The sequence below is a fragment of the Odontomachus brunneus genome, unplaced genomic scaffold (genome assembly GCF_010583005.1).
Source record: "Odontomachus brunneus isolate Ranch 3 - 2012 unplaced genomic scaffold, Obru_v1 Obru_scaffold_062, whole genome shotgun sequence".
Classification (NCBI taxonomy): domain Eukaryota; kingdom Metazoa; phylum Arthropoda; class Insecta; order Hymenoptera; family Formicidae; genus Odontomachus; species Odontomachus brunneus.
The window spans coordinates 884,801-908,277 of NW_022639512.1; the positions used below are offsets into that span (position 1 = coordinate 884,801).

The following is a 23,477-nucleotide window of genomic DNA, read 5'->3' on the forward strand; positions in this document are numbered from 1 at the left end:
TATATATATATATATATATATATATATATATATATATATATATATATATATATGAATTTTATATTTCTAATATCAATGTATGCAAGTTTTGGGAAATTTTTCGCCCTTATAATGTTTTTTTCAATTATATAAAAGAATTTTTCTGTTAAACATTTGAAAAGATAAAATTTAGGGAAATGCGAGAATACATACCGGTCTCTCTTTCGGTATCTTTCCCTCGGCTTCTAATTTCGCACGTGCCTGTCGACGTTTCAAAATGCGCCTATATTGTTTAGCGTTTACATATAGTGGTTCCTCCTCAAGAAATTCAGCGTTGGGCAATGCCACTCTTTGGAACTGTGTTTGCCCACTGTTCCCTGGTACCATCTATTTTGTAAAAGAATACTTAATTAACTGATCATTAACTCTGCCCTCTTAATTAAAAAGCGGTTATATGTACATCTTTGTACGTATAGATCTCACAACCATTATCTCAAAACCATTAATATCGAAATGGATCCATGACGAAGGGCAGTTCTGATTCAAAATACTGCTTGAAGGTCACTATAACTTGTTATAATATGTATCCAATGATTGTACATATAACTTTCGCAATTACCATAACAACATTTCCTGCCTGTGATACTGTTGCTGTAGGACTTGCCAAAGGCTGTACCGGAGATGTAGTAGCTGGGGTAGTAGTGGCCTGCGTTGTAGTCCCAGCGATTTGCATGAGATTGCCATTGATATTAATCACTGTAAATTCAAAATGTATTTGCCAATAAAATTACATTGGGCCAGAAAAAGTGGTGTATTTAATATAAACAAACCTGTCGGTTGTGTCTGTTGGACTTGTCCTTCAAGTTGTACTGGCTGATAAATATAAGTTTGTCCATCAGGTGTCTGGATAATTTGTGGCGTTTGCGGCTGCTGGATAACTATCTGCTGGCCAGTGTTCGTTAAACTAGAAACAGGCACAACTTGAATCTGCCCATTGGGAGCTGCAACCTGTATAGCTTGTGGAAGCATCATAGCTTGACCGCCTTGCCCCATCTGCACAACTTGTACTGTTCCTCCAGTACCACCCACCACAACTGCTTGACCTTCGCTAAGCTGCTCCATGATGTCTCACTGCAACAAGAAAAATCCATCCCTCTCAGTAAAGAGCAATGCTAAAGGAGAGGAATTCGAGAAAGAGTATGCAAAATAAAAGCACCAATGCCTGGGCATTGTTATTTTGATCTTCAACATATGAACAATTCAAACTTTCAACATAGGTACTTTTATCTCAGCAATGAAATGTAAGGACGTTCGATATGACTCACGCACCGACAAAATCGTATCGTTGCCCAACTCATTATCTCTCTGCGCTCGTGGCACATGGAGTTAACGTTAAGCAAAGCATGCGGGATGATCGAGACGCTGCCGGAGGATCAGCAGCGAGACACGGCGTTCAGTGCAAGGCGTTCGTGGGGCTCGCGCGCCAACGTGGCGATAACAATCGACCGTTTCGCGCGATCCACGTGTGACCCCACGCGGAATACGCGCGCGTATCGATGCAGTCCCGCGAGTCAACGAACAACAAATTAACCGACGAACAGGAGAGGATAACCGAGCTGGCTGGCTGGCTGGTTGGCGAGCGAGCGGACGAGTACCGTCTCGCGCCGAAACAGACACGCTGCCGAAGGCCAGCGAGAGTACCGTTCCACGACGCGGCTTCCTCCGGCCGCACTTCCGGGCGAATCGCTTGGCGATTTCGCGGATGCACGAGGACGCGCACGATCGACCACGTACGGACAGAACATCACGCGTCGTCTCGCCATCGGCCACCGCGGCTAGCTGTGCGGGAACGCGATATCACCTCTCAGCAAACATGGCCGTGCTACGACGGCTTTTTCAGCGTCGAGAGAGGCAGGAGCTCGCGCGGGCGGCGAAAGTAGCGGCTACGCGACCGCGAAATCGGAATTAATAACGGACGCGGGCGCGCGGTCATGCCGCGAGCCGGGCTGATGTTTGATAATTTGTGAACTTACATTGGATATTTTCGTAGGCACTTTCCCAATGATTGGTCGGCAAATTGAGGACCAATGGTCGGCGATAGAGAGTCTCCCGGCACTTGTGTATTGGTGGCACTGAACGGCAAGTTCTGCCAGTCCGATCGCTGCCTGACGCCAGAACGGTCGATGCCCCTCTGCGCCTCGACGCACCCGGCCAATCAAGTGACCTGGCTCAACCCCACGCCACTACAATATGGCGCGTGATTCAAGTTTGGATACCGGCCGGCAAGTTCTTCTGCCGCCTTTTCTACGTCCGTACTACTCGAGAGCGTAGGCTGAAGTGTTGAAAGTCAAGGAATACTTTCTTTTTCTCTGCAAACAATTATTTCTCGATCATTGACAGCATTGAGATATTGTGTGATTTATGGCAACCTTTTTTTTTATTTCCAGAAATTCTCAGCTTTTCTACCTGTGTTCCCTTTATTCCAAATCTTTCTTTGTCCTTGAAAACTTCTAACTCTGTTCTGTAATAAATTTTCTAACTGTTGCTCTGTAATAAATTTTCTTTCAAATATATATGTATTATAGTGTACACTAAAAAGAAAATGTTAGACTAGAGATGTCGGGTAATATACTTAACTTGAACATCTTAAATATCTTGTTTATTTTTTATAAGAGGATGCTAAAAGAGACATTATTTAGTTCGAGGAGACAAATATTGTAAAAAACAAGAAATTTTTTTCAAAGTAATTTTTTTTATATGAGACTATATATTTTTATCATCGCGATATGGTAGGCAGTCAAGCGAAGCAAACGACCTACAATACTATTTAGGTTGTTATGCAAGTTAGGTGGGACAGCCTGTATACATAAAGGTGTGTGACGTGAACGTGCTTTTTTCGAAAATTGTCTTGTTCTGCTCATTGTTTCGCTTAAAAGTGTTCTTTTTAAAATGGAATTACAAGATTCCTTTGTCTCCAAGGCAATGATACTTTCTCCTAAGAACGAAAATGTGAAAAATAAAATTTCACATAAACTTGACGATTTTAGCGATCATATAACTTTCCGAACAAAGAAAGTATGAAATTTCTCACGTGAAATATTTCACTTTTCAGCTTTTCGCTAAGGGACAATTACACAATCACTATTCAGGGTTTCTTAGAATCGCTGATTGTTCAACTTGATCGATTTGAAGTTGAAGGAACGATTGACTCTCTGAGAACTGTAATTATCTGTTATTTGATAGAATTTATTGAACAATGATAAAATAGTTTTTTTTTTCGCTTACATGTATACATGTCGATAAAGGACTACGATAACAAATTAATCTTTTACATAAAAACTGCACTAATTGGTAATAAACTGTGCGAGAAGTTTGCGACGCACATCTTAATTCTAAACTTCGAAATTAAAAGAGAGAAGTACCGATCCCATGATCGGATGAAGCCATTGGTATACAGTAAGCAAATATTAACATTTTGTATAATATACTACATATCTTAATTATTACAATGAATCTTTTCTCTTAGCAAACGCTAGAATTACAATTCGGCCTTAGGCCAATTTATTTTTCAGAGAGATGTATACTCTTCAATGACGCATTGCGACGTTGAAGTTCCAGTCAAATGGGATGAGATTATAAGTGAATTCCAGAGCCAACTATCGATCACGATAAAAACGGCACTACCAAGTCTTCCTTATGTTCAACTTTTACATCGCTTAATGCTGTCACAGCTTTATTGAGCATTTCTGTAATCTGCAAGCACAATTCATTTCATCATGTCAAAGCCACACTTGTATCAGTGTGAGAGTTGTCTGCAATGTCTGCTGTTGCAGACATGGAAAATAGTTTTGTTCCTTACCAACTCTTGATCTTCACTAGCGAGGGGTTCAACTGCCAATGTTCGTTCTGGCGCAGGTATGTCCTTGAGGAAGCACGATGCAGTCTCTGGGAGTGTAATTCTTCCCGACTCTATTCTCTTTGAATATGCACGTGCTCTATCCATGTATTCATGTTGTTCTAGATTATGTGAGTCTAATGCACCCACATCTATGACATTGCTGTAAGAAAAAATATTGGATAAGGGAAGATCTTAGGTAATAATTTGTCAGGTTAACAGGTTTAGTACAGGATTTAAAAAACTCTTACTACAGACAATACCTTTTAAAATCATATTTAGTACATGTGCTTTCTAATTGTATACAAAGAGAAATGTCAGGAAAACTAATTAATGTATCACATATATATCATATAATGTATCATACATGTTAAACTATAACTTTTAAATTACAGAAAAATTACTACATTGAAGTAAAAATAAATATTACTTAAATAAAAATTGCGTTTTACATCAACATTGTTTTGTAATATTAAAAAACTACTTACGCTGCAGTTTCGTGTAAAATTCTATTTAATGCACTTTGTTCATCTGTCTTCTTAGGCACAGAACTTGCATATTGGTTGACATAATCGTCACTAAGAGAAAGTAAACAATTATTGTAACATTTTATTTCATCTTGCTTATTTAACTGTTCCAATTAATGATATAAATATACAGGATATAAAATAATATTTATAAGTATAATATATAATAGTATGTATGATTATAATGTACAGAGATATGCTGGATATAAGATATGCTTAGTGAAAAAAATTAGATAATTCACCTGTGCACTCTTGGTATATTTGTATTGTTACTAACAGGATCTACCAATAAATGTGTCCTTTCATTCGCCTCTCCACCCTGAATAAATTAAGAAATAAGTAAAGAACAAATAATGTAACGAATAAAAATGTGACAAGATTGACACATTCTGGTTATTGTATTATTAGCATTGTCGTTTTCACTATTGTTACATGTTCCCACAGAAGAGATTAGTCATATGTAATCAGTATCGCTAAGTAGGCGTGTTATACGCGATAATTCATGCGGACTGTTGCACGAGAGACGTATAACGTCAGTGATAAGAAGAAAGGTACGAGATGCAGGAAATGCGACTTTGCCTCATGGCTGATTACCTGCGGACTGCTATCTTCTTTGCAAAAACTGTAGCAACATCCCATGTTTGAAAAGAACAACGAAATCTTTTCGATTAACAAGTTACAACCGTTATTGCAAACGATATTTCATGTTTGCTCTGGTAAACAATCACATGAATCAGCTATCGGTGCGTCGCAAGCTCTGCGCCTTGAAGCGACACACACACACACAAAATGAAATTTCTTAAAACATGAACGCTATTCCAGTGCGTGAAATTACTGTCAGATGTGAAAATCGAAGGTATTGCGATGCCGGCCTTATGCAGCGCCATCGGCGGGACTACTGACAATCAGAAATTGTAACCTCTACATCTCGTGAAACCGTCAAGTAATCGTCAGAGTAGGGGGATTTTATCGGAAATTATATGCTTGCATATACCCCGAATACGTTCGATGAACATTGCTAGTAAACGTAAATGCGTGACTGAGAAATGCATCGCATCATAGGCAACAAATAAAGGAAAGTTGTTTGACGAATACCTAATCAAGATAAGTTTTGTACATAAATACTGAGTTATTATTAAATTTCTCTGTATATCAACAGGATTTATTCGAAAAATCTTTACATTGACCTTGACGCAATTTCTTTAATCTCACGACTTTGCTACAGTAATTATAACCATGTCAGGCACAAAGGTAAGCATGATATTAATAGCAATAACGATTCAATATCTATATTTACTCATATGTATCAGCATGCTAAATAAAGTATATCAATTCCTTGTGACTTTTATTTTAGGAGTTGACAGAACTACAAGTATTCAAGACAGTCCTATATTACAGTGTGGTAATAATAGCATTACCCGTGATATCATTCTTTACAAGCAAGATTTTCCTTTTTGATGGTACGGAATATATAGTAGAAAATTATAATAAGTTTATTATACAAACTTGTTATATAATTATTAGAAGATTCATATTAATTAGACACTTGCAATTTATTTTTAGGTCTATTGGGACTCAACAATGTACCAAGTAATGTATACTCCGCTGCTGTTGCAGTTTTAGTATTACATATTGCCTTAGGAGCCTTTATATACAGAGCATATTTTGATGATCGGTCGAGGACACAAGTTAAGAGAGATTAATTCTTTATTAAGTACACCTTGGTGACCATTTACGACATAATCACAGTCAATACATTTATTTTCGACATTGTTTAGCTGAAACTCTTCAAAAGGTATGCTGTATATAAACACATCTTTATAAACAGCATTTGTTGATATATTTTATCTTACTTTTGCTTTAGCAAATAAGTCAGGTGGTTGCTAATTTCACAAAAATAACATAACATCGTCTATGCTATACACGATTTATATGTGGAAAATAATTATATAAGTTATAAAATAACTTACATTCCAAAATTCATTTAAATTATAACATTTGCAATGTGTACTTTAAATATACCGTTCGATGTTTATGCGATTGTTAATATGTTACTATAATTTTCATAATATTACATAAAAATACAATAAAGTACTGCGGTGCACTTACTGAATATATTTTTCCAATAAAGCACACATCATTATGGTTCATTTATCCTTATGTACGATAAATGATAAAATAATGTGGCAATATAAGATTTCAACAATTTAAACTCTCTTATAAGTTGATAAGATTGGTATGATTCACACATAAGGCTTGTTAGTTTCCAAAAAATTTCTGAACCGATGCACATTAGTAGAATAAGTTAAAGTGAAAGAAAATATATTTGTTTTACTTTAACTCATTACACTAATGCAGAAGTTCTTCAAAAACGAACAGACCTTTAAAGAAATATATGTCCATATTTCATCCTTTGTTATTTGTTATTTTGAAAGTTATTGTTGAGATTTAAATTTAACTGCTTCATAAATTTTGCAATAAATTTAAATTGTTTATTTATTTAATTAAATTAAACAAATAAGCAAGTTTTGTGTCTATTTTAGACAACATAATTTTAACACATGATTATATCACTTTAGAATTTATCATAAGTTTATATTATGCTGTATGTTATGAAATAATATAATAAAACTTTATATGTTAAGATTATTACGATTATTCAATCTGTGTGCAAAAGATTTGAATGTTTAAAAACTTATTTTTCTAAGAATTTAAACCTAATCAATAGAATATAGTATAGTAATAATATAAATTAATGAGAAGTGTTAGCTAATGGACATATTGAACCGTTATATAAAGGAAAAGTAAAATATTAGTTAAATAATACAAAATTGATGTTAAACTCATTTTCTTATAACCGTTTATTTTAATCATTAGATTGAAATCAATTTAAATATTTGGCATTGATTGATATTTAATTTCCAAACATCGATAAGGATGCACCTATCGTATTAAATTTTTAGCAAAAACATCTGAAAAATAACGGTAAAAATACGTAAACAATTTATACATTATAAATTTTTTCTTGAGATATACATAATTGCGAAAAGCACTAAAATAATCCGTATATATGCAAAGAATTAAAAATACAAAAAAAAAAAAGAACTCGTCGTATATTAGAAACTTTTATCATTCAATGAAACAAAGCGTCTAATCACTTCTTACATTTTGCCTATCTAATAAATTTTTTACATTTTACTAACGTAGTTACATTATACACATACGTGATAATGAGATTGTACTTAGGTCTGTATTAATAGTTATTACTTGACACTCGTCTCTAGATACTCAGATTTGAATCTAAAGTTAGAGATAAGTTTTTCAGTTGAATCGCGCGCGCGCGCACACTTATAGATACAAATGTCAACAACTTTTGATGTAACTCTGAACAAAAATCTGAATATCTTATATGAGACAAGTTTCAGGTGACAATTATTAATACTGGCCTTACTTGCTAAAAGAAAAGTTAGGCACAAGAGTGAAATATGGACTTCCTATTCTTGTGTATTCTAGGAACAACCAAGTTTCCGATATAAGACTTTCTATAAGTGTGTTGTGACGAGTAGTATAGTAATATAAATATGATTGGGATAAAGAAATATACTGTCATTATGTAGATGTCTACAAGTTATGTACAATGGTATGTCTAGATAAAATTTTTAATTTTTTGCGTAGAAAATGAGATTTCTGCTAGAGAGAAATTATTCGAGTCATAATTGGAACTGAAAAATTGCAGTCAACTTCTAATATGTTTAGTGATGCTTAAACGTTCCAAATATCAGAGCAAAATTAGCAATTTTAATTAGTGAAATGTTTATTTATTTACTTTAAATGCAAAAAAAAAGAAAAGACAGTATTTGCTGTCAGCCATGAAAAATGTTGGAATGAATAACTGTAATATTAAATACAATCGCCAGAGCTATATTATCTAGTCTCATAATTTAGTCATTAGAGATTTAACTTAGTATTCGAGTACTACGTGAAACATCGCAACGTATTAATTTTTCCTACTGGCAATAGCTTTAAAGATTTTTTTCAAGTATTCACCTAGAACGATCCGGTTACTTAGAAGCGTACTGAAAACTCAAAAAAAAAAAAAAAAGAACCAATACTTTTAAAAGTAAGAAAAAAAGCTTCATTATTTGGGCTTTTAAGGCATTGCTATACTTGGCCAAATGATAATTATTTGTTATCATGAGTATCAGAAAAAGCTGTATTCAAACAAAAGTAGATTTTGTAACGCACATTCTTTCATATGGCAAATTCGATCGGATGCACTGATGTGCACCAGATACACTAAGACCGATCGATATCATAGTCCGTTTTTATATTTAAGATTATCGTAAATTCGCTTCCAAATATTCTGTGGCTAATGAAACGATTTGTATAGCATCTGAAGGCGAATTTAAGACGATCTTAAATATAAGAAAAAACTATAAATACAGCTTAAATATAAAAGCGGACTGATACCGGCCTTGGTGTATCTTGATACACGCTAGTGCATCCAATCGAATTTGTCAATAGATACTTTAGCTTTCAATACACTTACGTTCGTGCAAGCATAATACCTGTCATCAAACAGGCGTTACAGGAAAGAAAAGAAGAAAGAGAGAGACATGACAATCGTGTGTGCAAAAATTCTGAATACATGTCAAGCGCTTTTGTGACGCGATAAACACAGTTTCCCCAAATGAATCATTTGCTATTTCTTCGAATTATGGGTAGATTTAATAATATTAAAACCACATAAATTTTAGTGACGTTACTCAACGTCCATATTTTCTTCTTGCTGTGTCTGTTGATTAGTGTGATTGTGAGCATTAGCTTGGCTATTTTGATTATTCATCTTCTGTTCATCGGCATCTTTGTCTTTCGTTTTTTCTTCTTTTGGTGGCTCCGCTTTAGGTTTAGGCTTGTTGATGATAGGTAGTACTACACTATCCAATGCCTGTGCAATAACGAAAATGGACGATGAGAAAATAAGTATGTATATTCGAAATGTTAAAAAAAAATAATTGGTATCTATAACGCTTACCTGTTTCTCGGCGCGAATCTGTGCTACGGTGACCGGTGGTTGTTGCGTGCGTAATGTACTCGCAAGTAGAATACGCTTCTCTTCTAACCACGTCCACTTCTCATGCACTGCCTTCTCAACTTTCTTCACTTCTTCCTCCGTTAAGTGAGAATATTTGTCATCTCTCGGATTTGATGCTTTGATGTGATCGAGACTTTTCTTAGCCAACTGTAATGCTCCCCCAAGTTCCTCTAACGCTTGAGATCGTCCTTCAAACTCTAATCTCCTTTCCTTTATTGGCTCACCTTGAGACTAATAAAAAGGAAAAGACGCGCTTAAAAATTACAGCGTATAATAGCGAGAGGAAAAACGTTCAGTACTTAAACTATTGAATTATCAGCAGCTCATCAAACGACATACCTTCAAGCGCATCAATCGCTCGGAGTAGACCTGTCGCTGACAATCCTCTCCTTCCTCATAGAGCCAAATTTCAGTATCATCTAATATACGACAAAGAGCCTCCTTGTCGGCTTCCGTGATAAATGTAGCTAACTGATCTTCTTCAGACAATTTGGAACGTAAGTCGTAAACGTATTCTTCCAAAGCATTACGTACGTCAACTCGCTCTTTTTCCTGCCTGTCTTCAGCGATCATTTTGCCCTGTTCGTAAAATGTATAAAGTTACATGATGGTCTGGTTTACATCGTGCACTTGATACGCGTATCAGATACTATATTCATATCAAATTCATACTAAATATTTAATATGCATGATAAACGGATCAATTTGGTACCAAGTAGGAGTATCGTACTAAACTAATATGCGTATCAAATGACACAAATGACGATGTAAACGTATGAAACGAATGTTGGAAAGAACCTAATCTAATTAAAACCGGTGTTATCGATAAGCGTAGTTTTTCTCAAATTATATTATAGTAAAATGTCTTGTAAAAAAAGGGGATAAATTGGAGAGAAGAAGAAACGAACACATTTTTAGAATTATGCATTCCTCCTGTCGGTCGAAGCTATTTTAAGCAAATTGCAATTCCAAGTACCACCACTAGGAGGTAAACGACATGAATTAAATTCGTATTATATTCTTCCTTTAGTACGTTCGATGTAAACACACCCGCATTAACCCTTTGGGGACGGAGCCGCTCGACGGGCTATAAGGAAGATGACTTCATCGCTAATGGCCCCTAATGTCTTTGAATGAAAACGTGACTCTTTTACTATACCTATGCGTATCTTATCGCTCAGAACGACAGACGTCGCGAGCCTTGCAGCTACGAACTAATTTGGGCAGCTATATGCCGACACGCATCCGGAACGGTAAAAAAACGGCTTGGGCGGCTATATGCCGACACTCGTCCCCAAAGGGTTAAAGCATTAGTGCGCATCAAATTTAATATGCGTACTAACGTTTTTACGATGTAAAACCAGGCCAATGATAATATACTTTGATAAGTTTTCCTTATCAACAATTTTCCTTATCACTACAATTGATGGTAAAACCGCGTATTCAAGCTGCGCACATTGAATGATTACGTTACCTCTTTTTCCATCGCGGCATCGAGATCTCGCAGAGAAAGTCCGCAAACGTTAGCTTCGATGGGTAACTCGACCGTACGAACGGGAATCTTTTTCTTGCCTTTCTCTTCACCCTTATCGTCACCCTGAAACAAAAAAAATTTTATGAAATATATGAACCAACATATTTCCTAACACTGCATTTTGTACAAGCCTACAATAGAAAAAGATCGTTTACAAGAAAGTTTATTATTTATATCATCTGTCACATCATCAGTTAATTTTCAATATTCAGTAACGAACACCGTTACTGCACATTTCATCGGCTTCCTACATTGTGGAATATACTTCCTATAGAAAGGGACTTGTTATCTCACACAAGCACTTACCTTCTCATAATACTTTCTTGAAACGCTCCCTTTGTCGCTAACAATTTTGTAACACCGATATTTTACAATACCTCTTCCTCTTTAAATGCAAGAAATAGATTAAACCAAATTTGTATAAAGATAAAAAAAATTTAAACTGGAATTCTTCAGGTGATGACAAAGATGAGGCAAAGATAATGGGGTATACACTTTTGTGTGTACAGTTTTCCATTCATATTGCGTTATATTACGTAATAGACAAAATAACAAATGTTATAAATTAAATTTACAATCTATACTTGCACTTATATAACACAAGTATAATGTACTATACGAATAGAAAACTGTTCAGCATGCCTGTCTTTACAGCTTAGGAATATTCATTTATGCTATTCGATAAAAAACACTATCCTTCTATGACATCACTGTCTCTTTTCCTTCTGCGACTCAGTAAGTAGAATAGCAGAGCAAAGACAGGCAGTACGGCGTGACACAGCTGTTCTTGGACCCATATGCATTTATATAGCAAAAAGATTGTTACGGAATTAAATGATATCACAAACCATCATACGGATCTATTACACACTGCAAAATCACATTATGTCTCATAAGGAAGCAAGCCGATCTTTATCTAGATTTTTATAATGCCGCTGGATAGCCGAGTTTGCAGAAGAAATCGACACAGGGTTTAAGACTCTACGTCTAGCCAAACGTCATGCATTCCGATAAATAGAACCGATAATTACAACACTCTACAGGCTTCTAATACTTCATAGTAAAATAGCTTGCACTATCTACTCGTATCCTAAAAAGAAAAAAATTAATGTACATAAGTAGATGATGACAATGTAGTTTGTAAGTTTTAAAATGTGAAAGGATTGCATACTACGAATTGGCGTTATAAGGAAGAGAACGAAGGAAAATGAATGAATGAATAAATGAATGAATGAATGAATGAATGAATGAATGAATGAATATCAAAAGCAATACCATTTTGTTAAACAAATGTCACTAAAAACGATCCTAGAAAAGGAAGCTCAACAAAAGAGCATAAGAGATCAAGTTAAAACGCTAGAAATAAAATGTAAAGATGCGTTTAGTGTACTGAACTGACGACGATGAGTGTGTCATTTGCGTTATATAAGGCGGTTGTGATTATTTGTGCACTTATTGTTGCCATGAGGATTGCGTCAGATTGATTTCCGCTTCAAGGTGAACGACAAAGCTTAGCGTGACAGAAGGGAGAGACTATCTAAATCATGATGAACCCTAAACGTGAAGGGATGTTTTCGACAACTGTCGTAAGATAACAATGCAATGATTAAGCTTTAAAATTTAGCGCAGAATATGCCTCAGTCTCAACATATGCGTATGGGTCCAAGTAAAGATAGTATGCCCCATACCGAGCTGAACCAAGAGAGAATCCTGGAGGAGTAGGAAGGGGCAGAACCCCTAGGGCCTCTTCCACCGTCATCAGCATCTGAGTTCCGTCGTGTTTTATCCATGCTCACCTAAACCACAATAAACTTACAATCATGCACCTGAACGCTGCCAATACACATAGGATGTTGCACCACAGTAAAGAATTTGTGATACGACATATTTCATATAATCGATGCATGATATTTCTCAATTAAAATCGGTGTTCCATGTAATGTCACTCTAATCATACAAGAGCCACAATCAAGAATATACAATTAAGTGATAATAACGTGAACTACAAACCTCTGTTGCTGGTGGTTCATTCGCCTGCGCTTCTTGATCGAGTTTGTCCTTTTTCTCCTGTTGCTGATCAATGTCCATGTTATCCTGTTGCTGCTGTTGCTGGGCATCCTCTTCCTCTTTTTCTTGCTGCGTCGACTCACGTTTCTCGATGAGCGACGCCGACGAGATAGTTAAAATGCCGTTCAGATTCACCCTCACTTTCACTTTAACTTTCGCTGACTCGCCCTCCGGTGTAGCTTTTATATTCTTTATCATGAATGTTCCTACACAAAGCACGAATACAGAATGTAGAACAAATTAAACATGTGTGTTTATTTTATAAAGATTGATATCACTTTTATCTTTTAAAAAAAGATATTCAAAAGGGGAATTATCTTAAGATAAAATTAATAAAAATAAATTCGCTGTACCGATACGTGTCTGAGGATAATAAGGAGGCGGCAAACTGTAACTGGCAGTAAGCACAAACGGATTCGAACGGTAGAACGTCAGCATCTTCGAGAATGGTACAGCATGATTATGTCCAAATACTTCCATCTCTCTGAAATTTTAAGTAAAGGAGAACATTAAGTAAAGGAGAACAACAAAAAAAAAACCAATGTCAGTGACAAATGACAAAGGAGAAGCGCATACCCTTCTTCACCCTGAGTAGCGTCCCATGTCAATTTTAAGGAATATGGCTGTATATCTGTAACTGAAAATTCACGGACACGCACGGCAGGACTGAGCATAGCGCACTGCAACGCACAACCACGAGCAACCGATTCGTCCTGATTCAAGGTAGTCGATACCGGTCGACCGAAAATTTCTTCTACTAAACGTTTGATAGCAGGAACCCGGCTTGATCCCCCTGCCAACTCGACTGCATGAATCTCCTCGAGTTTCAATTCTGAAAAGTAGTCACATGTAATTCATAGTTAGCACATAAAGACAAAATGGCCAAATATATCTCCGTGATGCGGATTCGCTCGCGAGCTTACTTGAATCAACCAAGCATTGGACGAAAGTCGCCTCGACGCGTTTAATCAGATGACTGCACAAATCCTCCATCTCAGTGCGCTTTATCTCGGCGTGCACATCTTTCTCATCCATAAAGCACTCGATATTCAGAGGCAGAGTCGTCGAATTAACTGACATCTGTTTCTTCAATTTTTCAACTTCCGCGAGCAATCTTAAGTATGCCCGAGGATTGGTGTGTACATCAATATTGTATCGCTTCTTGAACACTTGGCAGAAGTGTTCCGCCAAAATATTGTCAATGTTTCTGCCGCCCAATTGACTATCGGCAGCGCTTGACAACATCTTTAATAATAAGGACAACAGAATTAAGCGTTTGCGGATAAAGCACACGATGCTAATTTTTGCGTATTAATGGAAAATTAAGTAATACCGACCTTAAGTTTGCCTTTATGAAAGGCACAAATGCTCACTTGCAGGCCGGCTTGGCCGCAATCCACAAAAACGATGTTCCTTGGAGCTGCATCTGTTCCCGGCAAATCCTGCTTATAAATACCATAACAAAGTGCAGTGGCGGTGGTCTCGTTAAATAATCTTAGAATATTGAGGCCCGCAATTTTAGCAGCATCAAGTAGGGCCTGACGCTCAGCTTGAGTGAAGTATGAAGGAACTGATATGACACAATCGTTGACAGCAGTTTGCAGCGCTGTTTCGGAAACATCTTTCAGTTTTGTGAAAAGCATAGCTGTAATTTGTTCTGGTGAAAAGACATGTTCTTCTCCCAGATATTGTACCTAGAATAGAAATAAACGTTCGAACGAGGAGTTGTCGACACTATAGAGAATCCGGGGAACCACAAAACGGTTTATCATTGTGTATATACTTTTCAATAATGCACATTTGATTCTACTTGGTGCAAGTAACATTAATAAATCTCCTCAGTGTGTTGTAGCATTCTAAAAAGATATAAATAAGACAGAAGTCTCCAGAAATGAAAAGGTCCTGGCAAAGTGCCTAAATTACTTTCGATTCTTAGTCATTGAATTATGCGAGAGAAATCACGATTGAAATATTAAACAAATGTTTATTGAGAGAAAATTGAAGAATAACAGTCATTAATTTTTTTTTATACATATACAGATAGATCACACTCATGAAAACACAAGTGAAAACTCTTACGTAGCAAATAATTACACTTTTACATTCTCTGCTATAATAAATACATAACATACAAATTTTCTCATCAAAAAACACAAGAATAATTTACAAAATCATCTTTTCTTCTGCTTAACATAACACTTACATGTATGCCGATACTTCCATCAGTTTGTTGAGTCATTTTAAAGGGTAGAGTCTGTCGCTCACATTGAACTTGTGGGTCATTATATTTCCTACCTAGTAACCTTTTAAAATTATAAATGGTGTTTTTCATATTTGTCACCATCTGGTTTTTGGCTGCCACACCAAGAATTCGGTTTTTCCCACTGAATGCAACACATGACCTGAGAATCGTTTTACACATATATAGAGACAGTTCATTTCTCTTAGTGACACAAGTTTTCATAATTTATCAAATGACATGATCTAATTTATGCGTTATTTACTTTATATTTGTTTGACATTTATGATAGTTATTTCAGTATACTTGCATATATATATACTTTTAGACCTAGATTTCATTTACCTAATCTATATTTATATAAATAAAAGATGTACTATATTTGCTTATCTAATTCAATATATACATTGTTTTATTATAGGGTGATACACTATATCTATTTAACTTAACAAATGTACAAATTAAGAGAAACAATTGTTATCATTCTGATTACACTATATAAATTGTTATGTATAAAGATAATCTAAATATATAAAAAATATGTATGTATAATATATGTGTATATGTGTAAAGAGAAAGAGATAAGATTAGAGATTATTGTTCGGAAATAAATGACAAGAGACTGAAATATTTGTATAAATATTTTGTTATTATTCGTATATTTCTACGAAATGTTCATGTAGTTTGAAAAATATTCACGTAAATTGTTGAAAATTTAATTATTAGTGCAAAAAAAAATTTCGTCGGTCGCAACAGCTGCGGAGGATAAAAATATAAGCGCGCTTCCAAAAAGGAAGCAAAGGAGCAGGCAGAAACGCGCGCGAGCGGAGCAGGACTTTTTAGGGATACTCTGAAAATATGTGAACACACGTGCGACGGTGGTATTGGCAATGAGATGCCTGTAAATGGCAATGTGACCGACGTGCTTGAGAGCACGATAATCCATGCGCGTATTCGCACGCGAACGTCCATTATTCTTTATTTTGTTATATTTCATTGATAAAATTACATGAAAAACACGCGGAGTAACTTTGTCTTGAAATTCGGATGACACGTGAAAATGATCTTTGTCAGTTCGTGACAATCGCGCACAGCGGTAGCGCGAAAGTGAAGTGTATATATTTTTTATCCGGAATAATGAAGAAAATTTATTCGCGGCCGAAGTTTTAGAGAACGGAAAACGCGAAAGAAACGCAAGATTAAGGCCGGATCGCATCGAACCGGCGTAACAATCATTAACGATGACGATGCTTCCTGGATTATACGCCGACATATATGTATATATATATATACATACATATATATATGTATATATATATATATATATACGCACACACAGCCAAAGGCATTGGCGGAAAGGAGAAAAAAAATTGGCCAAATTCAGGTTGGAGGTGATTCACGATGTGACTACGGGACATATAAATCGCGAGGCGAAGGTCGCAGGTCTGCCGGTATTCAATACGAGCGAGCATCCGCGGGCATCGCGCTTGACGAGATCTCGGCGTGAAGGATTGCAACTTACGGTGTATTGCGAAGGCTATAGTCATTCGTTACAGTTTCAATGCCACCAGCGCGTGCTACGGCCACATAGCAATTGTCGTTCCCGAAGTCGATTCCGATCACAGACATCGCGGCCATGCTGGTGTGTTGAGGCCGAATCGACACTTCCTCTGTGACACTGGGTCGGATTTCTAGCCGTTCTCGTACGAGAGAGGTGTCTGTCCCTCTCACTTGGACGTGAACTCTACGCGGTACCGGAGCGGCACGCCGAGGGAACAGCGATTACGTCGAAACGATGCGATTAATGTCGCCACGACTCGCAATCACGAGGGAGAGCCACCGATGATACGCTCGCACGCGATGCCCCGAAAGAAATGATTTCGTCAGCGCAAGGACTGCCTTCTGCTGAGGTCGCTTCGAAACTGACCAATCATGGCAGCGCTGGCCGTTATGGCGATTGGCGCGCCGCACGTTCTGGAAACTTCTGGAACGTCCTGGGAACCGCGAGATTGGTCGGTTCCGCAGAATCGCCGTCCGGACGCGCGCGTTTTCTCGAAAAATCGAACATTGTTGACCCGCCATCGCTCTGCCGCATTCACGCCGTAGGCCACATCGCGCGCCATAACAATTCGCGATTCATGTTTCGACGAACAGATTGCGATCTGACAGACGACAAAATTAATATGCTTGCATGGAATAATTCGGATTTGAACCAACGAGTAAAGCTCTCTGTGTCATTCAATAGCTGCGTTCAGTATTGTAAATCGGAGATGTCGGATTGCTCTTTCATCTCGAAGATGCATAGAAATGAAAAAGATACGAGATCTCGTATCTCTCTCACTTCTGTGCATTTTCGAGGTAAAAAAGCAATCCGACCTCTTCGATTTACAATGCCGAACGCGGCTAATATTGCGGCCGATGTGAAATCGAGCTTCGAGAATGTTCTCGAAAATTGCGTCTTCATTGATGACCGACGCGAGACGGTGTTTTAATTTTTTATCCTCCTGCTAATCTTCATTTTATAAACTCCCACACTAATCGTATTTTGTAGAAATATTACAATAAGAAAAGGAATGAGAAAGAGAGAGAGAGCGTCAAATTAGAAGTTGCAAGGATTTCAATGATGAAAAGATCTTACTTTGTTGGAAGCATATAGAATTGAATAGAAACGTGCAATAATCAGAAAATGGAACATCTTGTCCATTTGTAACACGAGAAAAACGAACTTATCAAATTACAACAATTTTTAAATTGTATTGCTATATAAGGCTACGTACGATCTGCGTGTTTCGTCTGTAAAAGCAAATGTATAACTTGAATCAGAACTAAACGATTTTATATGATGCCAACTAGCTTTTAAAACTTTCTTACGAAATTTTCGTCATGCAATCACTCTAAACGGCCAATGTGGGAAAAATTATGAGCAGAGAGCGTCTTTTCGTTCGCAACTCGCAACAGTAAGTAACATCGATCGAATGTTGTGTCGGGGCAGTTTTTTACGTAAATATAAGCCGACAGGAAATAAAGCGCGTTGTTATAGCAACTATCCGTAATATCTGATCATTGAATCTAATAGTGGCTTGGAAAAATCGATTGGCACTGACGTTTACAGCGGTCGTTTGTGATCGCTCAGAGCTCTCAATCGGCGTGTGCAGTGACATAACCTCGCGCACAAACGTTATGCAAAATGTTACGTTTGTGCAGTTTGAAATTATACTCGGTAGTTAGCAGTGTAAGAACGTCGGCCGCGCTTACTAGAAAATTATGTTTTACAAGTAGAGGATTCAAGAATACGCTTCATCCAAACTATATAGGTTATGTTCATATGTGTATGCCGCAGCGTACACTATCAACTTATCCGCTGCATGGTTTGTTGAATGAAATATTTTCTTATTGTCCACCAACTGTGGCGACAATTGCAAAAGAAAAATATAAAAAACATGGCAAATCTAATAAAAGACATTTCAAATACCTTCGACTGTTTTTGAGTGCTTTTGGGCTTACAGTAGCATCTTGCGATTATAAAGTATCTTTGCATCATAAAGGTATGTATATTGATTGTTATGTATTGTATGCAAGATGTTAAGTACTCTATATATATTATATAAGTACTCTATATATGTGAATAAATATAACCATATGATTCATTGCAGAGAACAGATTTCTACATGCTGCCCAGTATGGTGATGTTTCGGAATTGAAAAAAGTAAGTTTTATATGAGGTAATACCAAGACATAAATAATTTAAAGTACCTTGTAATTGATACTTATGAAATTAACTTAGAACTATAATTAGCACAATTGATGGTTTGCTTATTGATTATTTTGATAGATAAAGGATATTAATATCATTTGATATGTTCAGTACTACAAAACATCACACTTACTACATGTGAGCTTACGTCAGTAAGCATGAGTCTGATTGGTTTATATTTTTATATCTTAGTCAAATCTGAATATATACCAGATTCAAAAGTTTACTGAGTGCTCAGTTGTAGTGCTAAATGCACATATTTTTTTATATGACATGAAGATATTATAGAAATAAAGCAATATCATATAATCATGTCATATTTTAGATGATTAAAGATGGCATTAATGTAAATGCCAGGCACTCATTGGGTTGGACAGCGTTACAGGTTGCTGCTGTAAATGGACAAGCTGAGATCCTAAAAATTCTGTTGGATAGTGGTGCTGATATAAATGCAGGAGATGATTTTGTTAGCACAAATAGACTTGCCATGCAAAAAGGTCTAGATTTTATGGAAGGTATTATTTATATCCAATATAAATATTGGTACATATTAAGATAATCAATAATACAATGTATTATTTATAAGATAAATAGGATATTCCATTGTTATGAAGATATCTACTAATAGCTGAAAATATTTTGAAATAAAAGTTCCAATATTATAGGCTACAATAGTTTATAAATAATAGTTTAAGACTTTTAATATTAAATTATTAAGTAATTGCTATTAATTTTAATCTTAGTTCTTATGAAGAGAGAAGAAGAATTCTCTGATCAACTAAACAACAGGGCTACTTTTCAAGGTTTCACAGCATTACATTATGCTGTGTTGATTGATTCAAAAGCATGTGTGAAGATATTGTTGGACAAAGGAGCAGATCCAACAATAGAGAATGAAGGAGGACATCGACCGATTGATTATGCTAAAGAAGGAGAAATTAAGGAAATGCTTCTAGAGTATTCTACTAAATATGGTGAATTATTGAAAGAAAAAGTACATATTATCTAATAATTTTATCTGTATACATGTAAAATGTGAGATTATATAAAAAGAAAAATAATATATAAATTGAAATGTTTCATCTAGGAAGCAGAGGAACGACGTAGATTTCCGCTTGAGCAACGTTTGAAGCAACATATTGTAGGACAGGAAGGAGCAATTTCTATTGTTGCTTCTAGTAAGATAATTTTGTTATATTTATTATGAAATAATTACAAACATATGTGTAATAAAACTATTGTTCAATATTATTACTAGCTATCAGAAGGAAAGAAAATGGTTGGATAGATGAAGAACATCCACTAGTATTTCTTTTCCTGGGTTCATCAGGTATTGGTAAGACAGAATTAGCTAAGCGGTTGGCAGCTTATATTCACAAGAATAAACCCAACGATTTTATTCGACTGGATATGTCTGAATACCAAGAGAAGCATGAGGTTGCAAAATTAATTGGAGCACCACCAGGGTATGAATCTTACTCGTTATTACTATTATTTCAATTTCAGCATTTCTCGAATTTCTACATTTAAATATCTAAAATTGAATAATGTTATATTAACAGAACTAAATTTCTCATCTAGATATGTAGGACACGATAATGGTGGGCAATTGACAAAACTTTTAAGAAAGTGTCCCACTGCTGTTGTATTATTCGATGAGGTTGATAAAGCACATCCCGATGTCTTAACTGTACTGTTACAACTCTTTGATGAGGTATTTATTCATCACTTATATCATTCGACTATCCTTGTATTTTGTGATTATACAGAGCATTATTTCATTTTTCAGGGAAGATTAACCGATGGTAAAGGAAAAACAATCGAATGCAAAAAAGCTATTTTCGTAATGACATCAAATTTAGCAAACAAAGAGATTGCTGAGCACGCACTGCAACTCAGAGCAGAATCTGATAGACTGTTAAAACATAGATTTGAAAATACTTCCGATGAAGATCAGGAGCCGGAACGTATTGAAATAACTCGTAATTTCAAAGATCAAGTGGTATAAACAATAAAAATATATTTTTTGGTATATTTTAAAATCATATACAGTAGCGTGATAAATCTTATCCAGTGTAAAATCTCTTTATAGGTACGACCAATATTGAAAGCGCATTTTCGAAGGGACGAATTTCTAGGAAGAATAAATGAGATTGTGTACTTCCTGCCATTCTCTCGGTCGGAATTAATAAAATTAGTTACTCGAGAATTGGAAGCATGGGCTGTACGTGCAAAAGAAAGACATATGATCGAGTTGAAGTGGGAAAGAGATGTCTTGTCAGTATTAGCGGATGGATACGATGTCCATTATGGTGCTCGTTCCATCAAGTATGAAGTAGAAAGGCGCGTTGTTAACCAGTTAGCTGCAGCCCACGAACGAGGGCTAATTAGTACGCAATTTTTTTCCATATCTATAATTTAATCTGAATGATGCGCATTCTATCTTTTAATATCAATTTTTTTATAGGTAAAAGTTGCTGTGTATTATTGAAAACCCAGCAGCATGAGAAGAGTAAGAGTATAGCTCTTTCTGTTCGACAAAAAGGCTCAAAAAATTTTGTCGATATCGGAGAAATAGATAACACAGTCAAAAATATGAAATTAAAATTCTAATAATACAATTGCCATAGAACATAAACCCTTTAGTTAATTTAAAAGTGAGTACATGACTAATGTCACGATATTGTATACAAATTACGATATTGTATACAAATTTATAAGTTGCATTTCCCTTTCTTTAATTTTTATAAGATTTATTCAATCTAAATCTTAATTATTTTGCAGTTAATTAACAAATATTTCGATTATCCATCACTACTTAATATTTTAGAAATTATACTATTTTCCTTGTTTACAATAATTATATTTATCTTTACAATTTTGCTTTATATATGTGTTTGACGAGATAAACATATTACCTGAAATTATAAATTTACCAGTCAATATATTTTAACATTCTGGTCACACAATGTAATATGTATAGGTAAAACATAAACAAATTTATTTCTGATATTGTAATAGAGTATCTGACTGAATGTGATATTAAATAAAGAAAAATAAAAGGTATTTTTTTTAATAAAAAATAAAATGTACTTTGATTTAGATTTAGATGTTGCAATAATTGCAGAATCTGTACCGAACACTTACATCGAAAATAGCAAATAAGCAGATGAATTTCCGGCGTTAGATAAAATACATCGGGCTTCTGATGTAAATAAGTTACTCTTTATTTTACTAATTAAATTATATGACTGGATCGAGAGTACATTACAAGAAAAATATTGATTACACGTCACATTTAGAATACATTAGTTACTTTTTACGATGAACAGGGAGACGGGAGACTTATCCTCGAAAACTCCTCGAATCTGTTACAGGAAAACATTCCATTCACCTTACTTTAAAATCACAAGTAAAGTAAATTCCCTATCCGATATTGGCAGGACGAATGTAACCTTTTACATTTTTACATCTCTTGTTAATTAAGATATTAAGTGAGGCTCTTCTTGGTTATAACCATATAATGCAAGGCAAATTCAGGTCCATCAATAGGTGTGTCTGTTGATTGAAGAGAATTGTAAGGATGTTTTTATTCACATAAAAAATTAACAACCCGCGTGGGATCTGAAATGACTGATATCGATACTATCGGTTCCTCTTCTCTGAAGAGTTTAGTTTCCAGTATAAACAAATAAGTCAGGTTTTCATTTTATAAATATAATCTGACGTAGACTTCGAAAAATTGAGCTTCTTACGTATAACAAGACCTTGTATCTTATAAAGAATAAGATCTCTCTTTCACCTTTACACGCAGTAGAATACAGTAATATCGAAAATGCATTTTCAGCAGACACCCAGGATGATTGTACGACGGTGAACATATAAGGACATTTTTTTAAGTATATATTTATATAATACAGTGTGGCTGGAAAAGTGAGAATCAATAGTAGTGATGTATTCGATAAGGAATGGCAGAGACGATTATCTGTTCGTGATATGAGTCTTTGAATATCATGATCTAGTTTAAATATCTAGAACCAAATATTGATGAAGAGACATAAAATGATAAACTTAACTTTTCCACTTTTTATTTGATTTAAAAATTAATACTTTATCTTATTACGGAATTTATTCACTCTTTTCTATTCCTTATATTGATAAAAACTCGACTCAAAATTTGTCAAAGTTTTTAAAACAATTTTCCATCTATTACTGATGTTCACTTTTGCGGTCGCAGCCTGTATTTAACGTTTTTAACTTTATCGTACTTCTCGTAGTATATATAGAATAATAGAAATACCATAAATATATAAGTTAAGCGTACGATTTAGATTGCGCTTTCGTGGTGAAGCGTTTTTTTTCATCTATAGATCTTTAGACTATTCTC

At 35.4% G+C, this 23,477-nt stretch overlaps 5 protein-coding genes and 1 long non-coding RNA gene across 13 annotated transcripts in view; 3 read left to right on the top strand and 3 right to left on the bottom strand.

Moving 5' to 3' along the window:
- The window catches only part of LOC116846229 (nuclear transcription factor Y subunit alpha), a 7,913-nt gene extending 5,752 nt beyond the window's left edge, over positions 1-2,161 (bottom strand). For 3 of the 6 annotated variants that reach the window (XM_032819785.1, XM_032819789.1, XM_032819791.1), the window contains exons 1-4: positions 2,013-2,161; positions 810-1,110; positions 599-735; positions 193-366 (exon numbers count right to left, since the gene is read on the bottom strand). In XM_032819785.1, coding sequence (XP_032675676.1) covers positions 193-366; positions 599-735; positions 810-1,101 — 603 coding nt within the window. In that variant the 5' untranslated portion in view covers positions 1,102-1,110; positions 2,013-2,161. Of the gene's footprint in view, positions 1-192; positions 367-598; positions 736-809; positions 1,111-1,308; positions 1,461-1,840; positions 1,975-2,012 lie in introns of those variants that run through there. The other 3 variants (XM_032819787.1, XM_032819790.1, XM_032819786.1) reach the window with 3 other exon arrangements.
- Positions 2,162-2,304: 143 nt separating this feature from the next.
- Positions 2,305-4,043, top strand: LOC116846234. Its single transcript, XR_004378441.1, has 4 exons — positions 2,305-2,851; positions 3,092-3,200; positions 3,285-3,894; positions 4,001-4,043. It is a non-coding gene; the product is annotated as an uncharacterized LOC116846234 (long non-coding RNA).
- LOC116846230 (ragulator complex protein LAMTOR1) lies at positions 3,205-5,204 on the bottom strand. Its single transcript, XM_032819792.1, has 5 exons — positions 4,996-5,204; positions 4,644-4,720; positions 4,363-4,452; positions 3,839-4,037; positions 3,205-3,732 (listed from the first exon to the last, which is right to left on the bottom strand). The coding sequence occupies exons 1-5, from the start codon at positions 5,038-5,040 to the stop codon at positions 3,643-3,645; spliced, it is 501 nt and encodes a 166-aa protein (XP_032675683.1). The 5' UTR covers positions 5,041-5,204; the 3' UTR covers positions 3,205-3,642.
- A 130-nt stretch (positions 5,205-5,334) lies between these two features.
- LOC116846233 (vacuolar ATPase assembly integral membrane protein VMA21 homolog) lies at positions 5,335-6,516 on the top strand. Its single transcript, XM_032819800.1, has 4 exons — positions 5,335-5,476; positions 5,561-5,652; positions 5,756-5,861; positions 5,965-6,516. Exons 2-4 carry the CDS (start codon positions 5,638-5,640, stop codon positions 6,102-6,104), a joined length of 261 nt encoding a protein of 86 aa, XP_032675691.1. The 5' UTR covers positions 5,335-5,476; positions 5,561-5,637; the 3' UTR covers positions 6,105-6,516.
- On the bottom strand, positions 6,091-17,250 carry LOC116846226 (heat shock protein 105 kDa). Of its 2 annotated transcripts, XM_032819780.1 has the most exons (12): positions 16,859-17,250; positions 15,301-15,499; positions 14,435-14,791; positions 14,021-14,342; positions 13,674-13,929; positions 13,451-13,581; positions 13,041-13,303; positions 12,719-12,826; positions 10,971-11,093; positions 9,836-10,075; positions 9,437-9,727; positions 6,091-9,349 (listed from the first exon to the last, which is right to left on the bottom strand). In XM_032819780.1, the coding sequence occupies exons 1-12, from the start codon at positions 16,972-16,974 to the stop codon at positions 9,164-9,166; spliced, it is 2,592 nt and encodes an 863-aa protein (XP_032675671.1). In that variant the 5' UTR covers positions 16,975-17,250; the 3' UTR covers positions 6,091-9,163. The 2 variants fall into 2 exon arrangements, with proteins under 2 accessions (XP_032675671.1, XP_032675672.1); XM_032819781.1 differs by lacking the exon at positions 12,719-12,826 and having other exon boundaries at positions 16,859-17,248.
- Positions 17,251-17,729: 479 nt separating this feature from the next.
- Positions 17,730-22,182, top strand: LOC116846227 (caseinolytic peptidase B protein homolog). 2 transcript variants are annotated; one of them, XM_032819783.1, is made up of 10 exons: positions 17,730-18,881; positions 18,990-19,042; positions 19,416-19,605; positions 19,894-20,084; positions 20,178-20,268; positions 20,349-20,556; positions 20,672-20,804; positions 20,880-21,092; positions 21,183-21,480; positions 21,558-22,182. In XM_032819783.1, exons 1-10 carry the CDS (start codon positions 18,524-18,526, stop codon positions 21,701-21,703), a joined length of 1,881 nt encoding a protein of 626 aa, XP_032675674.1. In that variant the 5' UTR covers positions 17,730-18,523; the 3' UTR covers positions 21,704-22,182. The 2 variants fall into 2 exon arrangements, with proteins under 2 accessions (XP_032675674.1, XP_032675673.1); XM_032819782.1 differs by having other exon boundaries at positions 17,735-18,881; positions 19,834-20,084.
- The last annotated feature ends 1,295 nt before the right edge of the window (positions 22,183-23,477 follow it).